At 40.8% G+C, this 16,230-nt stretch overlaps 1 protein-coding gene and 1 pseudogene across 1 annotated transcript in view; one reads left to right on the top strand and one right to left on the bottom strand.

Annotated features, from left to right (window-relative positions):
• Nucleotides 1-1,088, top strand: part of LOC111336878 (proteasome adapter and scaffold protein ECM29) — a 48,707-nt gene extending 47,619 nt beyond the window's left edge. Inside the window, exon 58 of the mRNA XM_088737927.1 lies at nt 212-1,088. Coding sequence (XP_088594053.1) covers nt 212-363 — 152 coding nt within the window. The 3' untranslated portion in view covers nt 364-1,088. The remainder of the gene's footprint in view (nt 1-211) is intronic.
• Nucleotides 1,089-4,162: 3,074 nt separating this feature from the next.
• On the bottom strand, nt 4,163-6,534 carry LOC148720032 (uncharacterized; annotated as a pseudogene).
• Nucleotides 6,535-16,230: the final 9,696 nt, after the last annotated feature.

The following is a 16,230-nucleotide window of genomic DNA, read 5'->3' as shown; positions in this document are numbered from 1 at the left end:
CTGATTTACTCTAAAGTACTCAAGTAGTTTATAGTCATTTCTATAAAATAATGTAGGTTAAAAAAATTATCTTAATGCCTCCGGCTAATGCGGTAAACTGCGTCAAGCAAATTGTTACTTGATAATCAACCTATTGTTTGACTTTCCCGTCGGTATAGCACGTCACTTTTTCTTGAAAATGACAATTTGTCTCTCATATTAACTATTTCAGGACACGTTCGCTTATCGTTGCTGACGGAAGAACTAAAGGAACACATATTAGACAGTTTAAAATACGTGTACAGTGACAAGGAACCTAACATCCGGGATAAAGCCTTAGAACTGAAAAACAAATTTCTATCTCTTGGCTCCACTGGTTCATAGAGTAAATTTCCATCTCTGTTGGTGACACTTGAACACGGTTGGATACGTGTGAGAGGGGAAACATGGTCTGCCTTCTAGCGGTCATAGTACGGAGTGAAGACGAAAATGGTGTGCGATCTAACATGGACCACCTTTGGAATGTACTACAGCGACTTGCACCTTCGCTTGGGCAGTACAGGGTGTGTATTCAGCGCTAGATCAATATAGCTGGATACAGAAAGGTGGATACGCGCTACGTTTTACTCGCGTGCGTGCCTCGCAGCCTCTTGATCAGCGAAATAATTCGCTAAGGAACTCCTCGGCTTGCGATGCTCTCAGCTCTCATATTCACGTGCTATCATATTCACGTCGTTTCGCGTTCAGGTGATTCTCGCGGTCACGCAATGAAACTGTGGCTTTTTTTCGATGGTAACACTCCCTTATGATAAGTCTTCCTCTGCTTGCACCTCACTTCTTTGTTGAGCATTGAAATCAGGTTAATGTGTCTCCTCCTTCATAAAGAGCGATAAATCCGATTGAATTTATCACCGCTGTTTGTCCTTTGGGAAGGCTGTATGATAAGGAATCGAGAACTGTGTAAAACAAGAAAATCACTTTCGGAAAAAATTACTTCAGTCTTCATGTAAAAAAGAAATGTTACTATTTCCTTGTTTATCAGATCAGACATGCGGTCTGCAAAGCACTGAAATGGCCTGATAGATAATAAAATTATCTTGATTAGTGAGCTCAAAGTCTTTTTATGGTGATATTACCACACTGAAACATTTAATTATCCGGTGATGCCATTTCAATGAGCTAATTTACGAGTAATTCTTGGCTTTCTAACGATTAAGTTAAAGCCTTTTGAATGCCGAAATAGATGGTGTGTAGGGGAGAGAGCACACAACACTCGCAATGACATCTGAAGGGTAAAACCGGCCAATAAAATGAAAGGAAAAGCTAAAGGGGAAAAGGATTACTTATTGGAGGCGGTATTTTTTCAGTGCAACTGAAAAAAATAACGTACAGCTGCACTGTTTACTTAACGTCTCACTCTGCCGATTTTTTAAACAATCCACCATAACATCTTCGACCCCCTTTAGCCTTTCTTTTTAATATGGTTAAGAAGGAGCGGAGCGAAACTACTTCACCTCGGCTCAATACGATAAATGATAATTTTAACGCAGCGGACGAAACAGCAAAGAAAACTGTTGAAGTAAGAAGTCCCAAGTTAAGTAATTTGAACGCAGAAATAGATTTAAAAAAGTAAATAAGTAAAGATGTAGGAAAGCCAAAGGGGTCAAGGATGATTATTCACTGGAGGCGGGATTATTGTACTGCAGCTGTAGCACCGATTATGAACGAACGTTCATAACGTCTCGCTTTACTAATTTTTTTAAACAATCCAACATAACATCTCGTTTAATTTTGACGTTGCGGAAGGAATACATAACATTGAAGTAAGACGCGTCAAATGAAAGTAATTTAAATGCCGAAATCGATCGAATTCAGTTTCAGTATGGCGTATGATTGTATTTCTGTTTGATTTAAACTTCATTTGTTCGAAAATGGTGAAAGAGCAACGGGGCTGCTGTCGGAACACACTAAGAATCTGGAAACTTGCGAAATAAAAAATTGGAAATAGTCAACAAATGAACAGATTAATAAAACGATTAAAAAGAAAACTGGATAAGGAAATAATTGATAAATAAGTAAATAAATACTTGAACGAATAAATAAAACGCAACATAGTTTTAAAGCTTCATTTTAAGGCCTAGCATCACGGAATTTTACGAAAGAAAGCGTCCTGTGGTTCTAGGTTGTTAGAAACAAGTGGCAAAAAGACAAAAAAAAGCCGGCTACTCTCCTTCCGCTTCATTCCACTCAAGTTATGTTCTTGTTCCCCAGTTATTTGCCTCGTTCCTTCCTAGTAGTCCTAAGAAGCTGTTAGAGGCTTTTTAGGCTTTCGGCAAACAGAGGTCGACAAAGGCCGACATGCAGTCCAGTCCATGATAACGATGCTCGTTTGTTTGAGGCGATACTGCATCGATGAAAACATATGACAGGTTTTCATTTCTAATCCATGTTCGACTCGTTATATTAACCACAGGAGTAGTTCTGGACAAATATTTGTTCTCTCTAATCTAAGTTTCATTAACTAAGTAACGCAATTCTACTAATTTTTTTCAGATAATGGGCTGTTCTGTGCAAATTTAACATAAATTGGTAGGATTCACTCCGTTGGAAACGCAGTGATAATTCTTCGGTCCAATTCGTCGTATATTAGTCACAAATGGTGAAGAAAACTGCTTTCGTAGAACAATCCTATACTCTATATGAGCTGTTGACATATCCCGTATATTATTTGATAGGCTGATCATGAATTGTTTGCCTGAGGCAATACATTGTTCCGCTCGACTTGGTAGTTCTTGAAGATTATTTTCTATCTGCTTTAAGTTTTAATTATCGATAAACACAGTTCTTTGAAATTTTTAGAAAAACAGTTCTGGGCAAATTTAACACAAGTCTTTAAAAGTTCACTTCGTTGGAAACGCGGTGATAATTCTTTGCTCCAATTCGTCGTATATCACAGTCACAAAATAACATACCGCACCATCTCTTCCATGGATCCCAACTGGTGAAGAAAATTGCTTTCGTAAAACAATCCTATTCTCAATAGATCTATGAAGCGTTGAGACATCAGGGTAAAGAAAGGTGTCTTCGACCATCTTCCAAATGGTGGTTTCCCTTGCCGTAAGGAAATAACTTTTCCCCTGCTTTGTTGAGTACAAGTGATTAGCTCTGATATGATTTCTCGCATTATCGTTGAGTGTATAACCATCTATCCAACTCCCTGTTGATCCTGACATTTCGCAACAACGCTCTCATCAGCTTAAATTGTGTCTTGTAACTTATCACAATTTCCGCGTTAAATTCCGAGCAAACTGAAACAAATCCCTTGAATTTAACTGTTTTTACTCTCCATCGTGAATTTTGGAGAAATGTTGATATCCACGCACCCCGGCCCATTCACTGTAGGAAGTATCATTATTATAATTTTCGTCCACAACGTCATCTAGAGGGTAAATCCAGCCAATGAAATTAAAAAGAAATGCTAAAAGGGGTCAAGGATGAAATACAAAATCAGCAATTGGCAATTAACTATTTTTACTCTCCGTCGTGAATTTTGGAAGACTGTGGACATCCACGCGCCCCATTCACTGGTTCGAGTACCACCCTGACCAGTACTGGATTTGTTTCACGGTAGCTCCGAGTTCAAATCCTCGGCCATGCTTGTAAATAGCCAGCTTGTTTGCCTCCGGCCAGTTGGGATTCTTAATTAACAATGTTAATTAACAATGAGGATTAAGTTCCTCCCTTCTATAACCCTTTTTTTAATAATAATATGTTACATGTTATTATTTAAATAAAGTTGTTATATATAATTTGAATTATTTGTTTATAGCCCACAATGTAAACTACTGGGTTACCAGTAATTGTGTTAGCTATTAAAGTTTATTTAATTAATTTATTTATTTATTTGCTGAAGTAAAGGTAATATAATTTTCATCTATAACGTCATCTAGAGGGTAAATCCAGCCAATGAAAAGCCAAAACAAAAAGGACAAGACAAAAGGGATCAAGGATGAAATACAAAATCCGCAATTAGCATTGTGGAAATGATTGCTTTCGCCAACAAGGTCATCTAGAGGGTAAATCTAGCCAATGAAATTAAAGGAAAAACCATTAGGAGTCCAGCGATAAAATTTATGCATCGTGGTCCAACGCAACAGATTGCTTACCGACTCAAAAAAGAAAACTAAAAAGAAACGAGGAGTCGTCGTGATGAGTTTCGTTTCTCCAGCTTTTCCATGTTTGACACGGCCTGACGCCCTGACTCGTCAGGTAGTTGATGAGTTTGAGCCATGATATGTTCGACAATAGAAGATGTCACCTGAATATATGTGGCATGTTCGCGTGCCGCCTCGTGACATGGGTTGCTCAAGCTCAGGCCGCCTAGGCGCACGGGTAGTGCAAGAACGTCTCTATCCAGTTTGCTACACTTGCACCCTACGATTACTGGCATAAGGACCTGGGAAATAGCCTCTTCAAGTGGTTCTAGAAGATCTTGGACATCAGGGAGAGTTTTTAGGAAGTACGTTCAACGATGAAGTACATCCAACGAAGCCTCCCGGTTGGCTCAATTGGCTAGAGCGCTGGACTGTTGTGCGGGAGGTCGAGGCCGATGGTTCGAGCCCCGGCCTGACCAACACTCAAGGTCTTAAAATAACTGAGGAGAATGCGCTACCTTTCTATAATATGAAATGGATGGACATTCTAGTCTTCTCGGATAAGGACGAATAAACCGTAGGTCCCGTCTCTTGCATCTATTAATTAGTTAATTTGGTTAGGCAGGGGACGTTAAAGAACCCACTCACGAGATTACTGTTATGTGGTCTGGCCTGTTTACTGGGAATTGGAGGGAGGGGGCATCTTCAAATAGGTTTCCTTCGATTGTTTGTAAACTGCTAATGCAGTCCGGCCAAAGTCCCCCGAAAAGTGTTGTAATGCGCATTTGATCATAAATACATGTTAATTTGCGCAATATAAATATTAAATTATTATTATTATTATTATTATTATTATTATGCTTTAAACCAAACGTGTATGCGGCATAGCTGGCCTGCGGTTGAATTTGTGCAAATTCAGCCAGCTGAACAACTTCATTGACCCAGCTAGTTACTTTCTCGTTGACATAGTCCTGCAGATAATCTTTTGAGCCTATCACAGCTCCAAGATGCTTCTGCCCCTCTACTGTCACGTTAATGGCTGAATCTTTAAAGGCTTCTCTAACAAGTGCCTCCTTTTCTGGCTTTGCAATAATCCAGCTCTTTTTTCCGTTTGGAAAGTAGCCAATGTCTGAACCGAATGTATTAAGACCATCCCACCATTGCTTGATTTCTGAGATAGTGCCAGCTCCACAAGCATCATCTGGAACCAGCATTGCTTTGCATCTGACATGGCCTGTAGACTTGTTATCAAGAGCTGGGTGCTGAGGGCATATATTTCCGTAGCAAGTGGGTCGCATTGAGTTGTTCCCTCGGCTGATGTTATCTCTTTACCACCGGTGATAAATAACCGGGCGGAATGGCGATAGATGTTTATGGCGTAGACTGCAATTACAGGATAAAGAACGCGAATATTGTGTAGAGCCGCAGCCCTATTAAGGGAATTAAATGTATTAGACGCATCTATCAGCAGGACCGCGTCGGTGTCATCTGCTTCGAAGATTCTATGCATAGCGTGTATTGCAGCCTCGCTCCCTAATTTCTGCCCCGCGCACAATTGTAACGAGCCACTTGCCTCAACAACGTCCCGCTTGGCTATGTTTATGACGCATTTCCCGCATAAACTCCTGATCACTTCTCACTTCTCCGACTCTTTTTGGCCTCACAGCACCCTCTCCCTTATCTAGAGGGATGAAGCGCCTCGCTAATAATGGCTCTATGGTCGAAGGATCTATGTAATGAGTACATAGAGTCTTTGCTATTGTAGCTATCGCCTAACACGGCCTCTTCGATGACTGTTTGAACGATTTACAAGCCAGCATTCGTCTGAAGCCGTTTACGTCAACACCACAGGGACCCCAGAACCTTTTGTTCTTAAAGCAGCTTGTCTGACCGTTTCACCGTTGATCCCAGAGTAAACTGATTCAGGAAACTCGTCATCAATCGGCCCAAACAGGGGTGAGCCCAATTTGGCTGGTTGAGGATTAGGGTGTTTTTGCTGTAGTTGCGCCATAACTTCATCGGTCAGCGGTAATACACCACCACTAGTACTTTCGCTCAGGAAGCGAAGTGCTGAATTTATCTGACCCTCGAGCACGAGTTTGGTGAACACTTTCGATTTATCAGGTGGATCTGTAGATCTGAGTTTGCCTATCCGACTTTGAATAATCCGACCTTCGCGTAGCAACTTGTTGATTTCCCCGTCTTTCCACTGTACAAGACGTTTTGACAACAGCTCCTGGTACTCTTTGGCTTTGGACTTGGGACCAGGCTTCTGAACTAGGCCTACTGCAAGGAGCACAAAGGCAGCTTTCAGAGCTATGTGTTGACAGTTATCACCGTTATTCCAGTCATTAATATGCGACGTAACTTGATCTAATGAAGTCTCTCCCTGCGTTACCATAGGGGACGAGAAAAACATTTTTTTTCCAGGTCGCAATCTCATTATAGGCCTCTGTTATGACTGAAGTCTGCAAAACAATCTCGCTGCCGTCTGTCCTCTTACCCCACTTTATGTTTTCTGGTTTGCAGACACTAAAGTGGTCAGGAATGAAACCGAGTGTCAGAAAATTGTCTTCGCTCTTTATTGTCTGGTTTGGTTGTTCCGTTTGTTCAGGGCTATCTCCTGGGATCTGTTGCAAAGTAGTAGTCGTATGCAAATCTTGACTCTCTGTAGCAAAATTAGCATAACGTGAGTCAATTTGGCTGGCCTCTTCAAAATTAAAATTTTGACCTCCATATCTTTGATTTCTTGGCTCGAATTCTTGTTTAGAAATCACATCTATGGCTTTCAAGTCTTCTCGTTTTCGGTCACAGCCCAAAACTCCATCATCTGTAACCTTCCCCGCGGAACTGTGTTCCATTTTCCCAAGCCTTGACGCTTGGTCTCGTAAATTATTCTTATTCTTATTCTTATTCTTTAGTATTGTTTGTGTCATACAAGTGAATTCCTAATATTGGCCAAAGCCAGAGGCTTAAATAGCTTATGGTCAGAGACAAAGACTCATTTTTCAAAGAACAATAGACTAATCTAAGGTATTCTAATCTAATCTAATGTAATCAAATCTAGGTAATAAACAATAATCGGGTTATATTAGAAGCTCAGTATAATGTTCACAAATTTACAAAGAGCAGTAGATTAATCTAAGTAGTTAACAATAGTCCGGGTATATCAGAGGTTCAGTATAATATTCAATTTTGGTAACTGAAAATTTAATTCAGGTTCAAGAAGTACAGGCTCTTTGCAGGACTCAATTACGTGCTTGGATACCACATAGCAACGTATTGCTGGCGAACAAGCAAACCAGCGTCCCGTTCATCATGGCGGTCAACTCAAGCGAAACGAACTTTGACTTTTTGGTCGAAAACATCCCAAACGTATTTTCTATTTCCAACGACGATTAATCTTCGAAGATTACCTCTGTTCCGTTTTAAAATGTCACGGAAAGTCAAATTGTAAGTGAATGCAAATATGTGTTTTGGAGTTGTCAGTCTGCTTGTTTGTTTTCTGTAATGACGTGTGTAAATCGGTTTTTTTTCCACCGAAAAGCTGAAGTCAATGAGACTCTTTTTACCTAGATACAAGGAGATTTAATACGACTTTCATTCATCGAATTCTTGCGTTTCTGCTGTGAAATTTACAACGAAAGTGTATTTTAAGACTTTGAACTGTTGCTGCATAAAATTATTTCTTTGTTAGCCTAAACTTATAAAATCGTTTGTATCTGGTGCATGTCAAACCCATTTGTAGCTTAAAGGTCAAACAGGGATTGTCACTCACTAAACTGGCACGCAATCAAGTCTTGTGATCGCCTTCGTATGAAATTTTTTTTTTTTTTTTTTGTTGTTGTTAATGAGTCCGCGTTTTACTAGTCGGCGTTTTACTAGTCGGCGTTTTACTAGTCCGCGTTGTACTAGTCAGCGTTTTACTAGTTCACGTTTTACTAGTCCGCGTTTTACTAGTCCGCGTTTTACTAGTCCACATTTTACTAGTCCGCGTTCTACCAGTCCGCGTTCCAGTAGTCCGCGTTCTGCTAGTCCTCGTTTTACAAGTCCTCGTTTTACTAGTCCTCGTTTTACTAGTCTACGTTTTACTAGTCCGCGTTTTATTAGTCCGCGTTTTACTAGTCCGTGTTTTACTAGTCCGCGTTTTACTAGTCCGCGTTTTAATAGTCCGCGTTTTACTAGTCCGCGTTTTACTAGTCCGCGTTTTACTAGTCCACGTTTTACTAGTCCGCGTTCTACCAGTCCGCGTTCCACTAGTCCGCGTCCTGCTAGTCCTCGTTTTACAAGTCCTCGTTTTACTAGTCCTCGTTTTACTAGTCTACGTTTTACTAGTCCGCGCTTTACTAGTCCTCGTTTTACTAGTCCAGTCCAGTCCAGTCCAGTCTACGAAATACCATATGCCAAACAATGGAAGATTGTGAACAAAATCGAATTTATGGATCAGTTGTTTTATGGTGTATTGTATAAATAAATAATTTCAATCGTGTACAAAAGATTTTCTTTCGTGACATCTTTCATTCAAGATATTCAGTTTCCTTCAAACTTTGTGAGAATTTCTCAGAAATACGTCATTTATTTCGGGTAACGTGGACCTGCCGGGGTGACTGGACTAGTAAAACTGAGTGGCGTTTAAGTCCTGTATTTCGAAATATCATTTAATATGAACAAGCAGACAATGAACGTTACGCACGAGTTCGGAGAGCTGAACAAAGATTTTAATCATGTGCCTTTCATGACAACATAAACTGATTGGTAAATTACTGGCGGGCCGTCTGTAATTTCACTGCTTCAACAAGAGACTGAACAATTTCCTTAACAACATAGCAAATAAAATGCTATACAGCTCAGAAAATGTCAAAGCAAAAATATAAATTAATAAAAATCATGGACAAAGAGATGGAGGGTAGTTAGAGAATGCTCCTAATCCTAAATATGCTAAAATAGGAAATGTTCAAAACGTCCGTGAAAACAGTTTCTAACTGAGTGTTCCTGCAATTTGCGGGGTAAAGCGTGTTACTAGGAAGGAAAGGAATGATGTCATCGGTACCAATATGATACTAGGGAGATCGCAGGGTCCACAGTTCAGTCTTTCCAACATCATTACGTCCAACACAAGAGTAGCCTTTTCCTTCGGTCAAGAAGGCGATCACCTCTGATGGTTGTCTTAAGATTGAACACAGATAGCCAAATCCACATCCATTCTGCAAATAGGGATCTGCTAATCTATCAAACCTATTTTCTACACAGGGCAATTGGATGCTGCTATCGATGTAGGTCATTGTAATAGATTCAGAGGATATATTGTCGTTACAGATTGGGATGTCTTCCATGTTCATGTTGTTGTGAACGAAGATCATCTGACTCGCCAAGACATCGTCTTGTCGTAGGGTCCACTCGATAGTCGCTCCATTAGTATTCCGTGCTTCAGAAACTCGGACTGAGAGTAAGTCTTGTAGCTTGTTTAGTACTTCAAAAGGTGGGAGTGGGGTGACGAGTTTCTGAGGGTTCTCAGAAGTTGTTACCGGGCCAAGCTGATTTTTTAAGTCGTCCAGTACAGCGTTAGCCACCTCGTTGTTGTTTAAGTTAATGAAGGTCCTTGTTTGACTGAATGCTTTTACGGTCATACGTTGAAAGCCTGGAACGCAACTGTGACGAATCCGCGCCACAAGGGTGGGTGCCCCCTAACACAAACAAAACACAGAACATAAACGAGTCCGAGAACACACGCCACAATACAACTAAACGTAGGCCTAGAGATATTTATTATGCTAATTAAAACAATAAAGCGACTAACAATAACGATAATACAATGATCTAATTAATTTACAGGAATACGCTAACTTAAACTACAGTACACTAAAACTATTTACAAGATTATTACTATTAAGATAAAAAAAAGGTTTTTTTTTTTAGTTCAGTTCGGTTGGGTTTCACCTTACGCCCGCGTCCGTGTTCTTCTCTTGTCCACAAATCACCACGCTCCACCAACAAACAGTACCCTGCCAAACCAAACTCCCGTTTCTCCAACCAGGTTCCTGTCTCACCAGTTCTCAACTTTGCTCGTTTCCTTCGTTTCAACTTTGCTTCGTCTTCTGACAACTTTGCAGTTTCCAACTTTTTACTCCTCGTAACTTGATTCGCTCAGACTTGTTATTGAATTAGTTACTATCTCTTCTTCCTTTAGCTCACAGTCTGGTAGATTCTTTGCACACCCGTTCCCCCGCAAATGGTTTTCTACCGTGAAATGGAACGATTATTCTGAATGAATTTCTCAGAAATGATACTGTGCCGAGTCTCCGTCGACTCAAATTTTTCCACGCTCTTCGCTCGTAACTCACAAACCTTCACCTCACTTCTTCAAAAAAAAACCCCACCGTACCAAACCACCCAAATCCTTAAATACACATGGACGCAAGGTGCCCGAAAAGAATGAAGAAAACTATTTGATATACACAATAAAGGTTAATTACACAACAGTTTACACAAGTGAAGAATAAAAATTACGTAACAGATACAAATAATCACGAACTACACTGATCCTAAGAGAATAAAAAAAAATAATTTACATAAAATAAATAAATTCCTAACACTTCCATGATATATATTAATGTAATCTTTAATTAAGCACTATTTTTGTGCTTCCATGTCCCCAAAAAAATAGCTATTTAAGGGGGGAGGTGTCATGGAAGTGTTAGGAATTTATTTATTATATGTAAATTTTTTTTTTTTTTAGTTCAGTTCACAATAAAGGTTAATTACACAACAGTTTACACAAGTGAAGAATAAAAATTACGTAACAGATACAAATAATCACGAACTACACTGATCCTAAGAGAATAAAAAAAAAATAATTTACATATAATAAATAAATTCCTAACACTTCCATGACACCTCCCCCCTTAAATAGCTATTTTTTTGGGGACATGGAAGCACAAAAATAGTGCTTAATTAAAGATTACATTAATATACTGTAGAGCAATATGAGGTATTTACGCCCTACTAAGGGCATCTACGTTACAATTTTGCTTACCACTCTTATGTTCTATTTTTATGTCGTACTCCTGTAAGGTAATGCTCCACCTTAATAGTTTCCTACTCTTGTCGCGAACCTGATTTAACCACACAAGGGGATTGTGATCCGTTTGCAGCTTAAAAGTGCGGCCATATAAATAATAGCGAAATAGCTCTACAGCCCAAACAATTCCTAAACATTCTTTTTCTGTGGTAGACAACTTTTCCTCTCTAGGCTGTAACTTTCTACTAGCATATGCTATGGGGTGTTCCTCCCCGTCCTGATCTTTCTGACTTAAGATGGCCCCAAGACCTCTATTTGACGCATCTACTTGCAAAATGAACTCGTCATTCCAGTGTGGTGGCCTCAAAACAGGGGGAGTCTGCATTGCAACTTTCAAATCCTGAAAAGCTGATTCATGATTAGTACTCCATTGAACCTTAGAGGGATTTTTACCCTTAGTGAGGTCGGTAAGGACAGCAGCCCGTTCCGAAAAATTTGGGATAAATTTCCTATAATACCCGATTAAGCCAAGAAAAGATCTTACCTGCTTCTTAGTTTCTGGTCTGGGATATTCTTTAATGGCTTGAACCAAAGCTGTGCGGGGCTGAATTCTATCACCTCCAACTCTGTGACCAACAAAATCGACCGTTGACATCGCGATCTTACATTTGGACGGCCTAGCATTCAGTTTGCACTCTCGTAAACGTTGTAAAACCTGTTGGAGCTCAAAAAGGTGTTGGGGAAAAGATGTTGACGTGTCAACCTCGACATCATCAATGTAGGCATCTGCAAAATCTAACCCCTGCAAGACTTTCTCAGACATCATCCTCTGAAAGGATGCTGGAGCTGTTTTCATACCAAATGGCATAACTAAGAACTCATACAAGCCTTTGGTAGTAATAAATGCGGACTTTTCGATGGTAGAGGTCTCCAAGGGAATCTGCCAGTAACCTTTTGTGAGATCAATTGTACTAATGTACTTAGCAGAGGCAATCTTCTCAATCATACGTTCCATGGAGGGAATAGGATAAGCATCCATCTTTGTGACAGAATTCATTTTTCTGTAATCAACACACAGTCGTATTGTACCATCTGGTTTGGGAACAATGACAACAGGGGCCGCCCATGGACTCGTGGAATGGCGTATTATGCCCATTTCCAGCATATTTTCAATCTCTTTGTTAACCTCCTCCTCAAGTTTTTGAGGGACCTTATAAGGGGCGCACCTAATGGGTGGGGAATCACCCGTGTCGATTTTATGCACCGCTACATTGGTTAAATTTGGTTTTCCTGAAAATACATCAGAATACTCCTGTAGCAAGTTTTTTACCTGTCGTCTTTGATCTTCCGTCAAATTATCAGAGATCACTACATCTTTACAAGTCTCATCGTGACCAAATGGGAAAACGTTGCTTTCGTGCGGCAGTGACATCTCTGGGGACTCCGCCATTACTAAAGCAGCCATTTCATCACGGCTCTGCCATTTGCTAAGCAAATTAATGTGATAAGTGCGATGCTGTTTGTACATCTTGCCTGTATCAAGCTCATAATTCAATCCGTCCTCTAGTGCTCTAGTGACTTTGAAGGGTCCTTGCCATCTCATTTCTAATTTACTCCCAGGGGTGGGAAGCAAAACTAAGGCTTTGTCTCCAACTTCTAAGTGTCGTTTTGAACTATGAATATCATACAACCGTTTCTGCTTACCTTGGGCTTGCTTCAAGTTTTCTTGAACAACTTGTTGCATCGTTGCAAGTCTTCTTCGGATCTCAAGGACATGAGTTATCAGATTGTCTTCTAAAGATGATCCTTCCGACCAAGTCTCCTTGATAACGGCGAGGGGTCCTCTCACCGTATGTCCATAAAGTAATTCAAAGGGCGAGTAACCAGTGGACTCACAAGGAATCTCTCTATAAGCAAAGAGTAAGTATGGGAGATACTTGTCCCAGGTTTGAACCCGCTCTCGAACAAACTTCCTCAGCATACTCTTTAAAGTGCCGTTGAAACGCTCCACTAACCCATTTGCCTGGGGGTGGTACACTGATGTCTTAATCTTAGTTATGCCTAATTGCTCATACAGCTGGGCCATAAGCTTACTCATGAAATTGGAGCCCTGGTCAGACACTATCTTATCGGGGATACCCACCCTAGAGAAATACTGAATCAATGCATCTGCGACCGCTTTTGAGCTCGTTGACCGTAAAGGAATGGCCTCTGGGTACCGTGTAGCATAATCTACGATTGTTAAAATGTACCTGTAACCCGTTGTTGTCCTGGGTAATTCTCCTACAATGTCGATGGCAATTTTCTTAAAGGGTTCAGTAACAATCTCTACAGGCCTCAAGGGTGCCCTTTTTGACTTCAGCTTCCTGGCTACCACCTGACATTGCGGGCAAGTTGCACAATATTTGCGAACATCAAAGCTTAGACCAGGCCAGAAAAAATGTGCGGTTATGCGTTCAACTGTCTTCTTGCTACCCATATGACCTGACAAGGGGATTGTGTGACCAACACGCAGGATTTCATTCCTATAGGATTCTGGTACTACAATTCGATCAACAAACCTTGTTCCATTATGTTCTTCGGGAAGATATTTACGGTGCATCAGGAGGTCGTTAGTGAAGAAGTACCCATCCGATTCTTGTGGTGCCGTTTTGGATGATTCCTTGCGTACTTTCTCGAGAGTCACGTCTGACTTCTGATCCGCTATCAGCTGGTTTCTGTCTCTATCTAGGATGTTTACTGGAGGTTTAACTTTACTAGGTTCTATTATCAAAGTATCACTCTCAGGATTCTTCTTACTTGTCTCTTCCTGTACCATGCCCTCAAATTACCTTTGCAAATCTCCTTCCTCTGGAGCTTCAGGCTTTATTTCTTTCTTCGCTAAACTCTTGACGGCGAGTGAATTTTCCCTGTCAATTAGCTCGTCTGCTTTCAATTGGGCTTCTTGTAATGCTTTCTGTCTCCTAGTCATCACGAAGGCCTCATCTCCACCAATGTCATCAGCTAGAACATTTCTCTCCCATTGGTCCAAAACATTTTGTCTCGACAGTGTTCTTCCAAAAGACGACCTGCCAAGTAAGCAATCTACGGGTAGCCTCTCCAACACTCCTACTAATTCTACGTGTTTACCTTCTTTGCTGTCAAATTCAACGTTTGCAAGTGGGACTGTAAGACGTTCTCCCGCAGCTGTTAATACTGTGATATTCTCCCCTGTGAAGGCTGTATTGTTTACATATCTTTTCTGGACTAGAGTCCTAGTACAACCAGAATCAATGACCATTTCTGCAATTTTCCCGTTTATTTTACCTCTAACATTGCAAGGAGGGAACTGAGATTGTTCTGACGTTAGGGGTGTCATACACAGGAGGTACCCCTGTAAAGGCTTCCCACGGCCCTTTCCACAGTTGAACGACATGTGACCTGGTTTACCACATCTGTAACATTTAATTTCAGGCCTCGTGGTTCTACGGGCTGGAGGGGAGGATGGTTTGGAGGGTCTTACATGGTATTGGTCTTGTTTCTGTTCAGACAATAAGTTATCCGCCTTAACATCTGGCCTCTTCTTTTTCCCAAATTTCTCATAACTAGCGGTTGACATATACTTACCATCAACAAGTGGCCCTTTCCTAGATTGAACATGTAAATTAGCAAGGTTGCCAAGTTCTTCAGCAGTTTTGGGCTTTTGCTCCTTTAACCAAGCTCTAAGCTCAGGACTTACCGCATCAAGAAGTCGCTCCATCAATACCTGTTCAATTATCTTATCCGCATCACCAGTAGCCTCGGCAACAGCTATCCAGCGGCTGAGATACCTTCGGGTTCTGTTTCCCCACTGGACGAAGTCCTCGTCGGGCTTTTTCTCTGAGGTTCGAAACCTATATCTATAGTGATCTGCGGTTAACTGGTAGGCTTTAATAATGCTTGCCTTACTCTCGTGGTAATCCTGGCATGCAGGGTCTGGGATTTCTAAATAAATAGACTTAGCCTTTTCAGTGAGCTTGGGTACTAAATTACCAACCCATTCCCCCTCGGGTAAGGATTGCGCCCTTGCAGTCATTTCAAAAATCCGGAAAAAATCATCTATATCTTCACTCTCCCTCATTTCCCTGATTTTGATAAACTTGGGCCTTTTAACCTCATTGTCACTTACCTGTTTCCTTTCAAACTCCCTTACAGCAAATTCTTCCTTTTCAGCTCTAAGGTTTCTGAGTCTCTCCTCCTCTCGTACCAAACGCCTTTCTTCTTCTTGGGCTTTTTGAGTTTCAAACTCCCTTCTCTCCCTCTCTAATTCCCTTTCAGCCTGACGCCTTTCTCTCTCCACCTCCCTTTCTAACTCCCTCATTTCTCTGTGTTCCTGACTAATTCTCTTCCGCAGTTCTAACATCTGCAGCTCACGCTCTTGTAACTGTAATTTCTGCTCAAAACTAAGACCAGTCTCCAAAGTTTCCTCCGCAAGGTTTTCTTCTGGTGCATCGAAACTCTGACCTATGCGATCTGAAGTTCTGAGTTTGCTCGCTAAAGTCTTAACACCATCCTTAGGAGAAAAATGAATACCTCGTTTGATAGCCTCAGCTCTAAGATCTTTAAGGACCCAGGAATCATAGCCGATCGCTGCAGTAGCCATATTAAATAATCGTATACTATTACCTTGCGTGTCTCCTGTTGAGCTGTTTATGTAAACTGTTAAGGAGCGGTCCCACTCCTGACACCAAAATATGTGACGAATCCGCGCCACAAAGGTGGGTGCCCCCTAACACAAACAAAACACAGAACATAAACGAGTCCGAGAACACACGCCACAATACAACTAAACGTAGGCCTAGAGATATTTATTATGCTAATAAAACAATAAAGCGACTAACAATAACGATAATACAATGATCTAATTAATTTACAGGAATACGCTAACTTAAACTACAGTATACTAAAACTATTTACAAGATTATTACTATTAAGATAAAAAAAAGGTTTTTTTTTTTAGTTCAGTTCGGTTGGGTTTCACCTTACGCCCGCGTCCGTGTTCTTCTCTTGTCCACAAATCACCACGCTCCACCAACAAACAGTACCCTGCCAAACCAAACT

Source organism: Stylophora pistillata, chromosome 11 (assembly GCF_964205215.1).
Source record: "Stylophora pistillata chromosome 11, jaStyPist1.2, whole genome shotgun sequence".
Classification (NCBI taxonomy): Eukaryota; Metazoa; Cnidaria; class Anthozoa; order Scleractinia; family Pocilloporidae; genus Stylophora; species Stylophora pistillata.
This window is presented reverse-complemented; position numbering and strand designations above follow the sequence as displayed.